The following is a 12973-nucleotide window of genomic DNA, read 5'->3' as shown; positions in this document are numbered from 1 at the left end:
ACGCACAACAGCTCTGACAGACTCGCAGCGGCACCTTCACTGACCCGGAGCGCGATGGGTGCAGGAGGGAGAGGAAAATGCCACAGGCCTGGCAGGGTGGAGGAGAGACACTGGAGGGACCTGGCTCGTGGTCAGAAGGGCAGATTCATGGTGTAATTACTCCTGGTCCCTGTGCGCTACCAGCTTTTGTGTTTTTTTCAATTGTTTTTTAACTTCATTTAACCAATTTTTAGCCACCTGAGCTCCATGCAAAGACACGACTTGACTAAATTATTCAAGAGAGCGGGTTTAATTTGCAGCAGCAGTGCCTGGAGACACCAGTAAAAACAATGCATTAATTTTCATTTTACTGCTGGCTACAGCACAGGCTCTTTGCAGTGTGTGTTTTAGTTGGGGGGGGGGATGCTGATTAACAACAGCATCGCACAGAACCTTTTCATCAAAACACAATATACTTTATTTACTGTCAAAGAGAGGGGGCTGGTGGTCTTCTGCACGGGACGGACTCTCACACGGTGACTCCCATCATGTTTACAGGCCTGTCGTTGTAGCGCTTGGAGATGTCGGCTTCGATCTGGAAAATGAGAAGGAGCTGCAGGGATTCTTTATTACTAACTGCCCACACACACACACACCAAGGAAGCCAAAACATACCTATTCAACATTAACAGCAACATTAAACATACCTGTTCGGGTAAATAAAAACTCAGGTGGCTTTTCTTATATTAAGAAGTAACTGAAACCGTTGTGAAAGAAGCAGGTGGCTCAGCTGGAGGCGAGGCCCGGGGTTTGCGGGTTCACGCCCCACGCTGTGCCTCTCCTGTGGCGGGTAAAGCTAACTCAGAAGCCCGGAGAGTCCTGTAAATACCACGCGCAGGGCAAGGAAGGGGGCCACGGTACCAGCCTCTGCAGCTCGCGGGTCCTCTGGGCCAGCAGGTCGATCTTGGGCTCCAGCCTTGCCTGCTCCGCCAGGGCCTCCTCCCGCTGCTCCTCCTGCAGACGCTGCTTCGCCGCCAGGATCTCCGCCTGCTTCAGCTTCTGCCGCAGGAGCTCGGTCACGCGCTCCACGTACCTGCCGCGCGCGCGCACAAACACACGCACAGAGATGAGATAAGATAAGATCTCCTTGCATTAGGAATTCGTCTATTCGCAGACCCCAGCTCGCTCTCCATGGGACACACAGACAGCGAGAGAAGCTGGGGGTCAGAGCGCAGGGTCAGCCATTGTACAGCGCCCCTGGAGCAGCTGGGGTTAAAGGTCTTGCTCAGGGGCCCAATGGAGTAGGATTCCTCTGCCAGCTGCGGGATTTGAACCGGCAACCTCCCACAGCCACACACACAGATCCTGAGCCACAGCACCACGGTTTCACCCCGCACGCGCTCAGCCGCCAGCTCCCCCTGCTGTCCCTCGGTCCGCCAGGCCCTGTACCCCCTCTCCTGCCACAGGATCCACAGCCGTGTTGATTCGTGAAAGCGAAGGTCTTTCACAGGCCGGCTACTGAGGCACTGGGCCAGAGCTGTTAACGCTGTCAGCAGGCAGACACAGCCAAGGAAAAAAACCAACACGTTTTCTCTATACCGGCTTCCTTTCAAGCACCAGTGAGACCAGGTCATTCTCTAATTTAACTCTAACTCCGAGATCACGTGTTGCATTTTTACCATGTCAAATCTGCACCCTTGTTTACAAAGTATTCTAGATGGTCATTTGCTCAAGGGATTCGTGATTGAAATAAAATCGTTTCACATGCAGGGTTACTAATACTTACAATATGTCTGAAGGTCTGTTTATCAGTCAGTCAGGCTGATCGTATTCAGAAACCATCCCTTTTCTACCCCCTGCTGTAGCAAAAGCTGCCCTTTGGGTAAGTTGGGTGAAAGTGCTGTCTGACCTATGACCCCGCCACACCCTGGCTGCCCCCCAGCGGCCCTCACCTTGGCGACGCCTGGATGGTGAAGAGGTGCTGCATGCGCAGGTTGGTCAGCTGCTCCAGCATGGAGCGCACCTGGCTCAGCATGGCCTGGACTTTGTCCCGGGTCTGGGCCTGGATGACAGGGGGTGCCTGCTGGAACTGGCTCATGGCCAGGACGTCCCCTTCCTCGCTCATCTCGGTCAGCCTCTGCACCAGGAAGAGCTCCAGCTGCACGGGGAGAAGGGCTCCCTTAGCAACGCGGTGACCGCGAAGCACACGGCCTCCTTCCTGCTTCTGCACAAGCACAAGCCTGCTGGAGACTCCATGCTCTGCACTTACAGAATGCACGTTTGTATTTGCGAGCCCAAGCTGTTGGTAATTATTCCATTAAACATATTTCTACCAGATGCGACGCACAGATGTTGTAAACAGTCTCACTTCTTAATTCCAGCGAACACTGTTTCTTCGTGCTCAAAAACGCAGGGTTCGGGAGGCCATTTAGCAAAATACAAGCTCAAAACTGAGGGAAAACACACAATCCTCCCTTTTAATTTCCAGTATGAAACCCGCTCTCAGTTCTCAGTTCAAGCAAATGGATGATTTCCAGGAACGATGACTGGGGTTTTTAAAATGAATGATTTCATGTGTTTTGCTGGCTTCTATGCCACTGGCATAGTGCAAATAGGGCCATCTCATTCAGCGCTTCTCTAAAAATCAGGACACAGTCTGAAGAAAATGCAAATGAAACAATGATTTGAATCTCAGATGACTGTTTAGGTATTTTACAAATAACTGTCTAATAAGGCTCTTAGATTTATACTAAATACAGGGAAATACGTTGTATAATGACTTAACTGGAGTAAGTATTAATACAGTATTATTCATATTGCTGTGTTTTGGGGTCCACACCGAGAAGGGGAGTCACTGTACCTCCATGAGCTCGTTGATGAACTGGCTCCGGGTTTGGGGGTTCTCCAAGAGAGTGAGAGCGTCCTCCCCCCTAGCGACTCCGTCAGGACCTGGGAACACCCCACCCCGAAACACACACACACACCGAGGATGAATGCCATTGGACTGACAGAGGATCCAGGCCTGTGAAAACCCCGAAACACACACACACACACCACACACACACCACACACACACCACACACACACCACACACACACCACACACACACCACACACACACCACACACACACCACACACACACCACACACAACCCCTGGGCAGAGGCACGAACCTGCAGACACACAGAGCTTCCATTTCCTATGGCGCTGGGACAAACCAGAGGCCAGGCTGTTTGATACTGATTAATTAATTTCACTTAGCCGTAACGACAGAGTCATTTCAATTCTAACAGCCCGCTGCTGGGAGACCCAGGCCTGCTCTGCACCAGGAGTGAAGGGGGTTTTGCAAGATGTCTACTGTGCTGGGGGCAGTGCCGACAGGGGGGAGATACAATATCCTCTTGCTGACTAACTGAGTGCTCTGTGTGCTCATGCATTCTTCACTGAGCTGTACAATTTAGAGGAGACAGCATAAGGGTCTCTGCATCCACAGGGATTCTGCTTTCCTTTTTGCAATGGCATCTCGTAGCTCTCTGCTGAAACTCAGGCCAAATCTTGCAATGCACCAGTCTGTAAGCCAACCAGAAGTGTCTGTCTAAAATCTCTGCATGAGGCTTTTAACAGCCAGGCCAAAAACCAGGTTGGCCTAATTGCTGAAAAGTTCCAGTTGGCAGCATTGCAGATACCAGCAGGGCTCCTGAATACAAACTTGGAGGGCACAGCGCCAGGCTGGCACACATCCCACTTCAGCTCCCAAGCACAAGGGCAACTGACGGCAGGGCAGAATAAGCAATGCACTGCCACCTGGTGGAAGACGGCAGTACTCCAGCTCTAAAACAAAATGAAAGATGCTGCCCCCTTGTGGGAAAAATAAATATAACCCGTTTTAAGTTTCTCAGCAGAAATCTGAAAATGCCCTTTACAAATATGCCATTTTAACATTTTGAAATATGCAGATAAAGATCAAAATGTCTCCTTCAAAGCAGGGCACTTACAGTCAGTGCCCATTTCCAAGACTTCAATCTCTACTGGACTGGCTGTCTCCTCTCCCCAGTCTATTCCACCAGAGTCAGCCTCCTACAGACAGAGAGGAAGAAGCAGTAAGGCAGAGTGAAAACAGACTAATGTGAAAGAAAGAGAAAAGGCTACGCAGGAACATAAGAACACAGTTTCTTTCTGAGAAGAGAAGACATTCAGCCCATATAGGTGGTCTGGCTGCTCGTAGCTAACTGACCTGAAAATCTCACCCTGCCTTTCTTTGAAAGAAGCCAGGGTATCAGCTTTGACAAATGGCTGGGGTAGCTTGTTCCAGACTCCCACAACCCTCTGTGTAAAGCCCCCGAATGTTATGCCGTTTCAGGCCCAGCAGTGCGAGTGCAAGACAGAGGGTGAGGCGAGGGTGAGCAGCCATCACTCCCTCCCCTGTGTCCACTAGTCCTGTGTTTCACAGAAATCACCCCAGGCGTCTCCCTCCCATCCGGCACGGCTGCCCCAGACCAGCAGGACCCAACTCACATCTGCGCTGGGCTCCAGGCTGATGCCCCAGTCCACTCCGTCCTCCACTGTGATCCCCAAGTCAGCTCCTGCGCCGCCCAGGTCACCCCAGTCGATCTGGAACACACACAACAGCACTGCTGCAGATGCTCCCGGGCGCCGCGCCCTCAAACGAGCTCTGAAAGACTGGCGCTCCCCCTACGTTCTCACCGTTTCCTCGCTGACGGTGTCGGGCGGGGCATCTTCTACTGGGGCTCTCTCCACGACTGTGGGGGCGACCCCTGTCCTCCACTCGTACGCCGTGGCGTTCCCCCGCTTCTGGGCGAACGTGAGCATGGGGAGGAGGGGGCCTGACCTGCCGGGGGCAGAGGGAGGGGGTGGTGAACGGGGGACAGGAAGGGGCTCTGCGAGAGAGGGGGGGAGGGGGGTCGCCGTGCGGCTCCGGCCAGGCTCACCAGTCACAGACGAAGCGTGTGAAGGCGCCATACAGCTGGATGGGCTCCTCCAGGCAGGCCGCCTCCTGGCCCAGCCGCCCCAGGCCAGAGGGCAGGTCCTTCACCAGCGCCTGCAGCTCCCTCTTCACATCGTGTCCCTGAGGACAGCGCAAGCAGCACGCTGTTCAAGTTCAAGTTTCAAGTTTATTGTCATTACACCCACATACATGGTATATGGTATAACGAAATGCTATTTAGCTAGCTCTCGGACATAAGTAGTACAAAGAGAAAAAAAACAACAACAACAACAACAACAATACAATTGTGTAGCAAAAGAAAGACAGAGACAACAGGCGATGTGCAAAAAACAACAGACGATGTGCAAAAAACAACAACAGGCAATGTGCAAAAAACAACAAAAAGGTAACAGGTTATGTGCAAAAATCTGCATCAACAGAATAAAATAAAGGGATAGAAATTATGGGGAGTGAGCTTGTGACATGTATGGTAGAGGTAGATTTTCAATGTGTGTTTGGGTTTTTGGTAAGAAAGAAAGGAAGAAGGCACTGTGAGGTTCAGATCATAGGTGAGAGGTGAGGTGAGAGTGAGAGAGGCTGGGAATTTAACAGTTTGATAGTGCGGGGGGAAAAACTGTCTCCGAGTCTGGTAGTCCGGGCCCGAATGCTCTGGTTTTTCAGATGGTCTGCATGCTGTCAGTACACAGTCAGTCCACACCGGCCGCCCGCGGTCCGCACTTTAACGATTTAACAATTTTGGGTTTTGTGGTGGCCCTGTGGCGAAGGATCTGCGCCTGTGGCTGCAAGGTTGCCGGAATCCTACTCCTTCGGGCCCCTGAGCAAGGCCTTTAACCTCCAACTGCTCCAGGGGTGCCGTATAAATGGCTGACCCTGCGCTCTGACCCCCAGCTTCTCTCCCTGTCTGTGTGTCTCATGGAGGGCAAGCTGGGGTCTGTGAAGAGACAAATTCCTAAAACAAGAAAATTGTACATGGCCAATGAAGTGATCTCTCGTGACTAATTGTACCTCTCACTGATTACTAAGTGTAAGTGCACACTTTGATTCTCGTGCACGTCCACTCCACACACCATCCCTTCACACGCGCGACGCCTGCTGGCCTGCTGCCACAGGAACCGTGCCCGAGGTGCGACCGCGGCCTCACCGTGATGCCGTACTGTCTGCAAGCGCAGTAGTAGCGCTCCCTGAGGTCGGCTGCCCCGCTCTGACACTCCAGCTCCTTGCGGCTGAGCTCCTGCTGCAGCTGCTTGGCTTTGGCCAGCTGCCTCCTGAGCGCCGGCCCCTCGTAGGTCACGCTGCGCACCAGGAGGCTGGCCAGCTCCGCTGGCACCGGCGGGGAGAGAGAGGACAGCGGTCAGTGCGGCACAGCGTGGCTTCTGCCCTCGGCGCCGGAACCCAGACCCAGCTCCAGGCAGGCAGGGGCAGTACAGTAAACCCTTGCTTTAACAGCCTTGGCATTTACTGGGCAAAATCAGAAATAGCAGACTTTCCTCACCATAAAGGGGAAACGCACACATAATACAGCAACGTAAGAACAAATTCTCAGGAATTTTAAAACTCAACGATACCAACAATACCAGTCAATTGCTTACAATGGGTGTTGTTTGTGTTTCCTTTGCTTTAGCTAATTTTATACACTATATTTATGCCACAAAATAAACTGTATATTTATGATAAAAAAGCACAGGAAAATGTTCCAAAAATAACTCAAAAGATCCAGAAAGCTTACGCATAGTACTTTATACATATTTTTCTTATGTAATCGTGTGTTTTGAAAAAAACATCAGTCATGATTTAAGACACTCCCTAGTAGTCCGTTAAGCTACGGGTTTACTGTGACGGACTACAGTGATGATATGATCAACGGTTTGCATGGAATCTTTGATCATGGTGAAAAATATTACCCGGAGTGCTAGTTAACGATAAGGACCGAAATAAGATGAAAACTGGGTTCAACATTACAATCAGCCCAAGCCACAGCAGGTTGGCACTGAAGGAGTTCAACTGGGAGTGGTGCACACGGTCAGTGTTGCAGACCTGCACAGACCTGCACAGTACAACTTGTAGCAGCAAGAAATTTCAGAGTGAACGAACAGACTACAAACAGCTGAGGTCTTGGAAAGTGGCAGGCTGCTGTTTCTCTTCATGTATTTGGTCTGATTTTCATGCGGCCCAGAAACAGCTTTTTCAAAAAAGGCATCAATTCCGAAACTCTCCAAAACATCTTAGTTTTGTATAAATATCAGCTCATGGCTACTGTGATGATTCCCAGCTGATGAAGTAAAGAGCCCAGTTCTTTGCAGAGCGACTGAACAGATAAGCAGTAACTGCTACCGTGTTCTGCACCACTTGCATACCGCCCAGAGGCGATTCTAAGTCTCTTCTGATAAAGGCTTCTGCCAAACGAATAAATGTATTTGTAAGGGAAACTGCCCCTTGCCAGGCCCCTCTGGAAATCTCACACCAGTACGCTCGGCCTTACCTAAATAGGCATTATCCTTTTCATAAAGAGACAGGATCTCCTGCCAGTCCTGCAGCAGACAAAGAGAAAATAATCATAATCATAATTATAATCATAATAATAATAATTGTTTACACTTATATAGCACTTTTCTGGACACTCCGCTCAAAGCGCTTTACAGGTAATGGGGATCCCCCCCACCACAACCACCAGTGTGCAGCCCCACCTGGATGATGCGACGGCAGCCATAGTGCGCCAGAACTCTCCCCACACATCAGCTCTCAGTGGGGAGGAGAGCAGAGTAATGTAGCCAATTCATAGATGGGGATTGTTAGGAGGCCATGATAGTTAAGGGCCAATTGGCCAGGATGCCAGGGTTACACCCCTACTCTTTTAGAGAAACGCCCTGGGATTTTTAATGACCACAGAGAGTCAGGACCTCGGTTTTATGTCTCATCCGAAGGACGGCGCCTGTTTACAGTATAGTGTCCCCGTCACTATGCTGCGGCATTAGGACCCACATGGACCTCAGGGTGAGCACCTCCTGCTGGCCCCATTAACACCTCTTCCAGCAGCAACCTTAGTTTTTCCCAGGAGGTCTCCCATCCCGGTACTGACCAGGCTCACACCTGCTTAGCTTCAGTGGGCTGCCAGCTGGGAGTTGCAGAGTGATATGGCTGCTGGCCATATCACCAGAAAAGAATTTGCCCGGCATCCACCCAGAGCATGTGTCTACTGTTAGCCAACGGAAAGCAGGGAAATCCTGCACCGTGTTACAAAAGCCCATTCCACCAGGACGAGCTCTTTTCCTCACCTTCATCCTCTGAGACGAGTATCTCCCAAATATGTTCTTTGAAGATGCCTCTGTGTCCTTCAGGATCTCCACTATTCTCTGGCAGTGGAAATAGTGGATGTCTGGAACCAGACGGAGAAAAGACATTGTGGGTGACTCTCTGGCCAAGTAACGGTTCTGTGACCCGGCACAGTGGTTTGGGCACGCGCCAGCTGTGGAAACTAGAGACACAAAGTCTCTCCATCGCAGGGAGGTTCCCACAGCACTGTGACCCCCGAGACGTTCCAGGAACGCAGGGGTGGGGTCAGAGCGTGTGTACACTGCCTCAATCCCCACATGAGCGGCTGCCAGGTGAGAGCAGAGCCACACAAACTAGGTGGCCACACGAGGAGGAGGAGGAGCTAATAATTAATTAATAATAACCCACACAAGCTATACAGTCAATCAGAATAGTATTTTCCTTTTTCTGCACAGTATTATTCTGTTCTCCAACAGGACAGTACGAAGTGACAGATTTAAATATGCAGGTACTGTACACATAAGCACTCGCTGCTGGCGGAGATACGTGTCAGTTTCCCTTGTTCATGGTGCTCGAGGTCCGGGAGGGCACACGGGCCATCACTCACAGGAGCCGGACAGCAGCTCCCGCAGCTCCTCGCTCTCCGGCATGTCCTGCACGGCGGTGGTTATCTTCTCCCGGATGCTCTGCACTGCGGCCTGCCACTTCAGACTGCAGTGTCGCCGGTCCACCAGCCAGTCTGCCAGGACACACACACACACAGCGGCTGAAGACAGGTCTTGAGCTTATAATAATAATAATAATAATTATTGCTTGCACTTATATAGCGCTTTTCTGGACACTCCACTCAAAGCGCTTTACAGGTAATGGGGATCCCCTCCACCACCCCCAGTGTGCAGCCCCACCTGGATGATGCGACGGCAGCCATAGTGCGCCAGAACGCTCCCCACACATCAGCTCTCAGTGGGGAGGAGAGCAGAGTAATGAAGCCAATTCATAGAGGGGGATTATTAGGAGGACATGATTAGTAAGGGCCAATTGGAAATTTGGCCAGGACACCGGGGTTACACCCCTACTCTTTTCGAGAAGCGCCCTGGGATTTTTAATGACCACAGAGAGTCAGGACCTCGGTTTTACGTCTCATCCGAAGGACGGCGCCTGTTTACAGTATAGTGTCCCCCTCACTATACTGGGGCATTAGGACCCACATGGACCGCAGGGTGAGCGCCCCCTGCTGGCCCCACTAACACCTCTTCTAGCAGCAACCTTAGTTTTTCCCAGGAGTCTCCCATCCAGGTACTGACCAGGCTAAACCCTGCTGGGCTTCAGTGGGCTGCCAGTTGTGAGTTGCAGGGTGATATGGCTGCTGGCTTAGGCCTCGCCCGCCCTCCTCGGACTCTGTCTGCCCTCCCCAAACATCACCGTCCCACCAGGATGAATTTTAAATCAAACATGCTTAAAACCGACCTAAACTGTAGAATAACAATGCACTTAATTAAATAGTAACACTTAATTAAATCCTGTTCTGAGAAAGTTTATGGAGAACTAAACTTGTTCTGGTAAACCTGTATAGTTCTTTCATATCACATGTTATAATTAGAGAGACAGAAATAAAACACCCTTTGCATAGCCCCCTAAACCATTTCAGGCTCATAAATTCCAGTTGTTAAATGTTTTATCCCTATGACCCTATTGCAGATAAAATGGGCAAACAGAGACATTTAAAAACACAATGTCTGTTTCCTTATTACAATCTGTAGAGGGGCCTGATGGTTGTACTGATAAAAGCACTGGCCAGTGGCTAATGTGTCTCCCAAACACTGCTGATGTACACCCTAGTTCTACAGTTTATCTTCTATTTCTGAAAGATATGAACTTGCCCAATCAGAATCCAAGAGAACTCTCACAGTCAACACATCACTAACAAGAGCCTGGACTGTCCCGGAATAATTACCTAGGAGCTTGCTGGTCTGGATGTCAATAGGAAGCTTCTGATAGTCCTGTAAAAAAGATTAAAAACTTACTTTTCGAAGGTAAAACAAGCCTTAAAACACAGTCTGGACATCAGTATCCTTGCGTGTCAGTTATAGTCACACAAGGACCATAACGTCCAGTAACAGACTCTCCTGTGTTAATAAACGATAGCAGATATGTTGAAATCAAGCTCAACAACAGTGTAATGATTACAACTTAACCACATGCAGTTTCATTATTGTAAAAGGCCCGTGCGGATTTGAGTTAACAACTATAATCCCTGACCCAGTAGGTTATTAAAAAAGTGTTGTTCTCAGCTCCTCGTTACATTTTTATCGCTTTCAGTTAAAAAAAACATCAGCTTTAAAGACAATTTCATAACAGATAACTGTATTGCTTAAATTCTTAATGTATACATATGCCTCGCGTATCTATATTATTTAGTTTCTGACGAATTAACAATTACAGATCCCAAACTCTTAAAATACCTCCATTGTACTTTATGTAGCTTCTTTTTTAAATTAAAATCAGCATTTGAACTGGTTATTTCTCTTCAAGCTGACTGACAGACGCCCAGAACAGCCATGTATTTACACCGACATTGACACGTCACCCCATGTGGAACTATAGACCAATCAGAGCGCTGGAGCGACCCTTTCTAACCAATGAGAGAAGATTCCGCCCCTGAACTTCCGTCGAGGAGTAGCCAATCAAATAGCCCATGGTCTTAAAACGGACATGGAAACCAACCAATGATTTTGTAGAATGACCAAAGTGTAGGATCAGTGCTGGTGATGGCTTATAGCTACAGGAGTAATTTCGATATTTATCCAATAGGTGGCAGTGCATTCCATTAAACTCTGTTGTAAATTCAGTATATTGTCCAGGTTTTGTACCACTAGAGGGAACCATCACCGTCGTGGTCAAAAGGATATGAATGAAATAGCAATATCTCGTAAAAAGAAGACACCAGCTGCTGAGACTAGGCTGTTTTTCCTTATTTTTACCTTTTGTTATCACTTTTATTTGAAATTTAATTTTAATTTTATTATTTCTGTAACGCATATGGCCGGCGTTGCAGGTTGCTTTGTTGAAATGATTTTTTATTAAACGTATAAAGAATGTACAAATACAACTACAACCAGAGGATCAGAAACAGGTACAAGAGAAAAAAACACAAACAGAAAAAAACATTTAACCGCCAGAGGTAATGAAGTAGATAATGGGATCAAATTGTATTTTTTTATATATATTTTTTCCTTGCTTTATTATTTCTCATTTTTTAAATAGAATTTAAATAGTTTCAACTCCACCTCAAAAGTACAAAAAAGGGGAGTATTATTAGACCATTTTGATTTATGAATGTGAAACTTACCCAGAATGGCTAATAAATTTACTCTAAATAAATGCTCTTTTTCCGAATTGTACAATATTTGTACAATACAGCAGTACAATAAAATATCAATATTCTTAAATAAAAAAAACACCTTTAACTGCCTGCAAACCCAGTACAGGTTGTGCGAGCCGGCTTCCCAGCGCGGCGACATCACCGCCCTTCTCTGTGAATAGCAGGGACCATAGCTGTCGGGCTGACGGGAGATCGATTCGCCTTTGGCTCAACCGGCTGGGTCCATGGGGAGTGACACCAGAGGCCCGGGTTCGAGTTGGGGGACCGACCTGAAGCGGTAGCAGGTAGGGGCGCATACCCACGTGAACCTGAGAGCGCTACATTTCACTATTATTATGTTATTCAATCGTTTCATGTAAAATAAGCCCCTCGTTAAAAACGAACAGTCAGACAGCTCCTCAGTGTTCACTTGAAGTGTTGTGAACTTTTAGTCGGGTAAATCTGTGTGGTATCTTTCCAAGACCCTAGCAAAGTTCACAGTTAGGAGTGGGGGTGAATCCTCTTTCTTGAGAATGATTGTCACATTAAAAGTGGCAACAAACACGTGTGTTAAACACATTTGACACACTGAATGGCCTCGTCTCTAGTGTTATGTTGGGTAACTGTGGGGCTGGAGCTCTGAGCCGAACTTCTTCCGCAGACAGCCCGCACGGTGTCCTGTGAGCTTTTCCCAGGCTCTATCGACCCACAGCTCATGCTGAGAGCAGCGGTGGGCACAGACACCGTGCAGCAAAACGCTGAGGGCTGAAGGACGTGGCAAGGCAGGGGAGAACTGAGGTGAAGCGCTGAAGAAAACAGAACTAGAGCTCCACAGCACGTGGGAGGAAAGGAAAGCTATATGGAAGTGCATTTAAAACCAAGATGTGCTTTACACAAAGGGTGGTGGGAGTGTGGAACAAGCCACTGGTTCCATACTGTTGAATCCAACAACCTGGGTTCCCAGGAGAAATCCTGGGATCAAGTGAGCTACAAGGAACCCATCGTGCTAGAAGGACAGAACTGCCCCCTGTTGTCTGTGATCTTTCCTATTGTTTTTGTGTTCCGGATCCAGAGGGAACAGGATAAGGAATACTAGGAAGGGCGATAAAAGGTGAGCAATGCAGTAGCACTGGACACAGTGTGAATCAGATTTTGTGCCTGAAAGGGGACGTGATCGGACAAAACAAAAGGCAGATCCTCCCTGTGTCATGTGTAAACACTGCAGCACATAGAACTGAGCCCCACCCAGGGTTTCGAGTGAACCCAGAAAAAGCAGGTGCCTTAACACGGGCGTCCATTTGCTTTGTCTGTGCGTATCACTGTAGCAGGGGTCCGAAACACTGGTCCTCCAGGGTCACGATCAGGCCAGCTTTCCGGGTGTCTGTAGATCACCACTCG

The 12973-nt window shown here is 48.9% G+C and overlaps 1 protein-coding gene across 1 annotated transcript; it reads right to left on the bottom strand.

Moving 5' to 3' along the window:
* Positions 1–433: 433 nt before the first annotated feature.
* On the bottom strand, positions 434–10795 carry cdk5rap3 (CDK5 regulatory subunit associated protein 3). The gene is made up of 14 exons (XM_015362272.2): positions 10677–10795; positions 10169–10214; positions 8822–8953; positions 8217–8317; positions 7424–7472; positions 6086–6264; positions 4928–5064; positions 4683–4827; positions 4494–4589; positions 3974–4055; positions 2840–2928; positions 1932–2137; positions 901–1072; positions 434–574 (listed from the first exon to the last, which is right to left on the bottom strand). The coding sequence occupies exons 1-14, from the start codon at positions 10680–10682 to the stop codon at positions 509–511; spliced, it is 1506 nt and encodes a 501-aa protein (XP_015217758.2). The 5' UTR covers positions 10683–10795; the 3' UTR covers positions 434–508.
* Between the last annotated feature and the right edge of the window lie 2178 nt (positions 10796–12973).

This window comes from Lepisosteus oculatus, chromosome 28 (genome assembly GCF_040954835.1).
Source record: "Lepisosteus oculatus isolate fLepOcu1 chromosome 28, fLepOcu1.hap2, whole genome shotgun sequence".
In the NCBI taxonomy this organism is placed as follows: Eukaryota; Metazoa; Chordata; class Actinopteri; order Semionotiformes; family Lepisosteidae; genus Lepisosteus; species Lepisosteus oculatus.
Note: the sequence above shows the minus strand (reverse complement) of the source record. Positions and strands in the feature narration are given on the sequence as shown.

Bases quoted from the DNA above. Each gene is read 5' to 3' on its own strand.
- cdk5rap3 (XM_015362272.2), bottom strand. The intron at 8,954-10,168 runs GTAATTATTCCG...GTGTCCTGGCAG, and splicing joins CCAGACCAGCAAGCTCCTAG to ACTGGCTGGTGGACCGGCGA. The intron at 4,590-4,682 runs GTGAGAACGTAG...TGTGTGTTCCAG, and splicing joins ACACCGTCAGCGAGGAAACG to ATCGACTGGGGTGACCTGGG.